Source organism: Haplochromis burtoni, unplaced genomic scaffold (genome assembly GCF_018398535.1).
Source record: "Haplochromis burtoni strain Fernald_Lab_line unplaced genomic scaffold, NCSU_Asbu1 Contig_3196, whole genome shotgun sequence".
Lineage (NCBI taxonomy): Eukaryota > Metazoa > Chordata > Actinopteri > Cichliformes > Cichlidae > Haplochromis > Haplochromis burtoni.
This window is the reverse complement of record NW_024585557.1, coordinates 1-6,240: the sequence shown is the minus strand read 5'-3', so window position 1 is coordinate 6,240 and position 6,240 is coordinate 1. Positions and strand designations below refer to the sequence as shown.

Here is a 6,240-nt window from a genome sequence, read left to right as displayed (position 1 = left end):
GACGTGGCCTGAATTGTTTGGGTTCAGTCGTATCATCCACGATGCCGCAACTGCTTGGAATTAATGCGGATGACACACATGGAATGCTAATGTCATCTCCACCTTGGTGCTGATGGTCGGACAATTTAATTGCTGTGGAAATTTAAAAAAAAAAATGTAATCCATAATTTCATATTTATCATAATAGTCTCTGTCAGAAAGGGAAAGAAATGGAAATACATTTTTTCCTGCCCTTTGCTCTCGTTAGAACCCTCTCGGCTTCTCCTGCACCTCCCGATTATGAACAGAGCCTACCTTTGCCGGCAACTTCATTAAAATCTATTTAAATCAACTTCAACAGTAAAGTGCTCCTTCTCACAGCTTGTATGAGCAGCAGTCTCTGGGAACATCATTAGAGAATGTGTGTGCGTGAATATGTGGTACTTCCTCCAAGTTCAAATAACAAGCTCCTTCACAAGTGTCAACACCCCCAACCAATTGCTTAAGTTCAGCAGGCGTGTTCTTACTACAAAGTAGCCCTGGGTGCTCTGAAGGTACATCTGTCGTCTGGGTCCCAGTAAATGCGTCACCCATGGGGGAAGAAACACTACAGAACCTTGACTGCTAAATCTCTCATTAACAGGGAAGCAATCCTCTGAACTCTGCTCAGCCTCCTCGCTTTCTCTAAATGTGTATGCCTTTGTTGAAAATGATGCTTCAGATGCGATCTAACCTCACATGAGCTCCTTCTCAGGGAGCGTGGCACTGATGCAAAGAAGCAGTGCCGTCTCAGACAATAATGCACAATAACTCAACTTGAGGCTAAATGTTTGCTAGGAGAGTAAACTTTAACACGAACGTCTCAAAGGCCTGTGATGCACAAAAAATGTGCCACGTTTATTAAAATAGTTCTTGATACCATGTCCTGTGGATTTGTTAAGGATGTTGTGACTCAGGAGTAACATGCCACACACACGGCTCACTTGCACTGCCCGTAAAATAAGCGACAATGATCCAGTGAAAGTGACTACCATAGCATGTTCTAAATATATGTATTGGGTCTTTGATTTAACAGACTGGTTTACAAAACCAAAGAAAAAGACAGAAAAGCAAATATTAATACACATTTTTCTTTGTACTAATGCAGGATTTAATGTTTGCTAAAATTTATACCATTTGTTATTATACATAAATGTTATGGATCATGTTAGCTGATTAATTGATTGAATTAATTTCAAAGCAAAAAGGGACAAAGAGAACTAGGGAAAGTTTTTTTTTTTTTTTTTTAATAACCTGGCTTTTCAAACATTGGCAACAAAAGCATCCCACGCAGGAAACAACAACGTGCAATATATGATGTTGAAAGTGTGTGTGTGTGTGTGTGTGTGTGTGTGTGTGTGTGTGTGTGTGTGTGTGTTTCTCCTCTCAGGACTCTACTTATCCATTTGGAGAATGGATACCTTGGCAAAGGCCTTGACCAGTTCTCCACCCATATGCACCATTACTACACATATGTGGATAACATTTATAAAGGCCAGAAAGTGCTTCAGGTAAGAACATTATATTTGAACTTGGTTCAGACTGTTAGTCGATCTTTTTTTGTCACTGATGTCAGTTTTTCTGTTTTCATCTATTTACTGATTTCTTGTTACATTGAATAGCAAAGCACAGCAATTTTATCAGATGAAATTTATTATGTAGTTTTACTGTGAACTTCAAGAATGCAAGTTTTTGCAGAATCTAACAATTTTCTACATGCTGATAGATGCAAAGAAACATGCTGCTGCGTCTTCATTCGGCCGCTCTCTTTAGCAGTAGCCAAAGTGGATAATCTGTCTCCATCTTAACCGAACATTTGCATCATACCAAACCTTTGCATATGCTCCTTCATCACATCCATGAGTTTTCTCTCTGGTCTGCTCCATAATCAACTATCTTCATTTTTAATCCTTCAACTCGGCCTTTAGTCTTTTTGTCAGTGATAGCCTTCTAACCATACACACAGTTAGATCCATATATATTTGGACACTGACATAAGTTTTTGTTGTTGTTGTTTTTACCGGTTTACTGAAAAATATTCCAATTATAGTTATACAATGGACATAATGTGCAGACTCTCAGCTTTAATTTGAGGGTTGGCTGAAGATTCAATTGGACGAAGGGTTTAAGAGTTTCAGCTTCTTGACATGTGACATCTAGTTACAAAAGTAATTGGACAATAGAGTCAAAGGTTATTTCATGGGCAGATGTGGGCAATTCCTTTGATATTGATAATTAAGTAGCTAAAGGGCCTGGAGTTGATTTGAGGTGTGATGATTGCATTTGGAAGATTTTGCTGTGAACAGACAATATGCAGTCAAAGGAGCTCACCATGCAGGTGAAACAAGCCATCCGTAAGCTGCAAAAACAGGAACAAAACATCAGAGAAATTGCTGCAGTCTTAGGAGTGGCAAAATCTTTAGTCCATCCTGAGGAAAAAGAAGGCATTGATGACCTCAGCAATGCAAAACGACCTGGACGTCCACAGGCAACAGTAGTGGATGATCTCAGAATCATGGTGATGAAAAAACCCTTCACACCAGCGTGAACTACATTCTTGGATAAATATCCAAGTCTACCATAAAGAGAAGACTACTGTTCCACTGAAGGAAAAAGTACCCTAGACCATTATGGCGCCCCTTCCACTGTGGCGCATAGAAAACACCTCAGGTGGGATCTGCTTGTCATGCCAGCAACGTTGGAAACCATCAGGACCATCGAGGTTACTTTTGTTCTCCTCAGAGAATTAAACCTTCTTCCACCTTTCAGTGTCCCATGTTTGGTGCTCTGTAGCAAAGTCCAAACGGTCAGTTCTGTGGCGTTCAAGGAGACGAGACGTTTTTTTTGTTCTTGAAGCCTTTCAGCCTCAGATGGTGTCTGATGGTTATGGGGCTGCAGTCGGCACCAGTAACGGCCTTAATTTGGGTCAAGCATCGTCCAGTGTCTCGACTGACAGCCAGTTGGATCCTCCGGCTCAGTGCTGGGGACATTTTTTTGGGTCTTCCACTTGAGTTTTTGTTCCATAACCCTCCGGATCATTTAGGAAATATCAAATGACCGTCTTACTGCGTCCCACCTCAGCAGCGATGGCGTGCTGTGAGAGACCCTGCTTATGCAGTTCAACAACCCGACCACGTTCAACAAAGGAAGGTTTGTTTTCCTTTGCCAACAGAGCATCATGACAGTGAAATGACAGAAAATGACAATGAATCCACATTTTTGCACAGATTTGGCCTTTTAAAGGCAAGTGGTCCTAAACTTTTGATCAGCTGTAAAACAGCCTGTTTCAGTTTAAGTGTTATTTTCAATAAATTGCTCAAAAAAAATGTTTTGTCTCACTCCCATTTCTTCTTGTTGCATGTTGAAGCTTGACTTGGAACCTTGTTAAGCTCCAACCATGTCATTTTTCATCAAGTGGTCTTAAACTTTTGATCAGGATTGTATTAATGATTTTGTTTCTCATCTGTTCCTGAGTGTCTTTAGATTGTGGCGTGATTGCTTTTTGATATGTTTTAGCCCACTTTGCATTGTCAGACAGGTTCCATCTGAGTGAGTTCTTGATTTAAGAGGTCTGGCAGTAATCAGGCCTGGGTGTGGCTAGTGAAAATGAACCTAGCTTTCCGTAAAATGTGTTTAATCACATGACCACTGCAAGTAAGAATGGGCTCAGAGCTGACCTCTAACCACTCCTGCCTCGACCTTCTCACTCCTACTGGACACCTTGATACTTGGTGACTTCATACACGTCCTCCACCACCCTCATACTTCTCTGGCACTCACTCAGTGAACGCCTTCTGACCTTTTCTATACTGCACATCAATGCTCTGAAAGCAAACCTCACATGTGTAGTACTCTTTCTCAGCATGAAAGCATACTATTACTCGCTGATTGTCATTTCTAGGGATGGGTACCGGTATCCGGTACCCTTGGTGTTCCCCCAGATAAGCTGGAGGAGGTGGCTGGGGAGAGGGAGGTCTGGGCCTCTTTGCTTAGGCTGCTGCCCCCGCGACCCGGCCCCGGACAAAGCGGATGACGATGGATGGATGGATGTTTAAGCACTGCTTTCAGCCAAGAGTGATACCATATATGCCCCATAGCTGCAGAAAAGGCTAACACTGTTATCTTTTTACAAAAAACAGCTGAACATGAGGTTTTTGGACCAATTTTGTGTTCTCCATTCTTTAAGCACTGGTTTGAGCACCGTTTAAGCACCGGCACAGTTTCAAAAGTACCGGTTAAAACCTAAACGATACCCATCCCTAGTCATTTCTCTTCTTAACATACCTTCAGCAGCCCTTTCCTATATCTTCATTTTATTGCTCATCAATGTTATTCCTCTGTAGTTACTACTGCTCTGCACATCACAATCATGAAATCTGGTCCCAGTACACTTCTTTTAAATTCAGAAGCTACATCTTGTAAATGTCTCTGAATAATCTCCCAGTGTCTTGTGTCCATTTTCAGATGCAGCTTAAGAAAAACAAGGCCTTCAGACGGTTCAAAAAACTGCAGGAATCCCGTCCGGAATTCAACAACCAGAAGCTGGAGGACTTGCTCCAACTCCCCCTGCAGCGGATTGATCAGTGAGATTATATATTATTATATTATATATGATCTTAAACTCGCTTGGTACTTGACCTGACAAGAGGCTGGTATTAATTAGGTTCAGAATATGTGGTCCAACAGTAGGAAACACCTTTTTTAGAAAACGGGGATGAGCGACAACATTCGGAGAACCACATGGGTTAGCAGTTAACACAAGCTTCTCGAGTTCAGGTAGAACAATTGGTTGGAAAGCAATAAGCTAATTTAAACAGGGAACATGCACAGCCGGGTCAACAGAAGATAAAGTGGAGGGTCTCAAACTGGCAACCTTATCCACAAAGAAATTAAGAAACTTATTACACATAACCTCAGAAGACTGCAAAAGAACATGATCCTCTGCATTCAGTACAAAATTTATGGTATTATACAGAACATGAGGGTTATGTGAATTAACAGCAATAAGTTGAGAAAAATAGGCGTTTTTGGCAGTCTTTGCTGCCCTCTGATAAGCTTTCCAGCTCGTCTTAAGAGTTTCCAGAGAGACGTACAGTCTGTCCTTTTTCCATCGCCTTTCACATCTCCTACAGTCTCTTCTAATGGCTCGAGTAAAATCGGTTAGCCAAGGACTGGCCTTGGGTTTACACTGCCTGAGTCTTAGAGGTGCAACAACATCAAGGGCAGATTTACAAACAGAGTCCAGATGAGAGAGTAATCCATCTACGGAGGACGACTCAGAGGGACTGGACACAAGTTGTTCAAATAGTGTTGAAAAACGCTCAGGAGCATCTGAGCCGAAGGCTCGATAGCATCGCATAGGTGCAGCCGTTTAACAACAGGACTAAGAGGAACAACGTCAAATACAATGGGCATATGGTCACAGAATACAGCATCCTCCACATGTAAGTTACAGACAGATAACCCATATGATAACACCAAGTCCAATGTGTGACCATGTTCTTGAGTGGCACCTTTAACAGACTGAACAAGATGAAAAGAGTTCACCAGGTCCATGAAGTCCTTAGCCAGTGGCTTTCCTGGGCAACAGACGTGTATATTAAAATCACTGAGCAGCAGGACCTGGTCATACCGGGATGCACAGTCAGCGAGAAACTCAGATACAAACTCCTTGTCATATTTAGGAGGCCGATAAACTATTGCACACAGCAACGAAGGCAAGTGGCCCAGTTCACACAAACAACATTCAAAGCTGCTGTGGCGTGTCCATGAGGAAAGTTGCTTAAACTCAAAGTGTGCTTTAAAAACAGCTAACCCCCCGCCACGACCAGAAGCTCTCAGAGCGTTAAAATAAGCACAGCCAGCGGGCAGCAGTTCAGAAAAGGCGCTTAACTCACCGGGTGAACTCCAGGTTTCAGTCAAACAGAGGAAATCCAAAGCATGGGAAGAACAGAAATCCTTCAGGATGAAGGTCTTATTCGCCACCGATCTGGCATTTATTAAACCCAACCTGAGGGGAGCTGGTTCGGGGACCTCCGCGGCAGTGACAACCAGATCCACCGGTCGAAGGTCTGATCGGTCCATTCGCCTCCAACGCAGATGCCAAAGAGGGAAGGATTTCACAGGGCTTCTCCCGACAGAGCCGACAACGGGAACCAACCAGGAATCCACAGGATCCAGAGCACGCGGTGGTACCAAGAGTCGTGGAAAAGATTGACGAAC

At 42.7% G+C, this 6,240-nt stretch overlaps 1 protein-coding gene across 1 annotated transcript; it reads left to right on the top strand.

The window, feature by feature from the left end:
- Positions 1–1,408: 1,408 nt before the first annotated feature.
- On the top strand, positions 1,409–4,601 carry LOC106632865 (rho guanine nucleotide exchange factor 39; the record flags this gene model as incomplete). Its single annotated transcript, XM_014331549.1, is given in 2 exon segments — positions 1,409–1,529; positions 4,483–4,601. Coding segments are annotated over 2 exon segments (240 nt in total), but the record flags the coding sequence as incomplete, so codon positions are not given.
- Between the last annotated feature and the right edge of the window lie 1,639 nt (positions 4,602–6,240).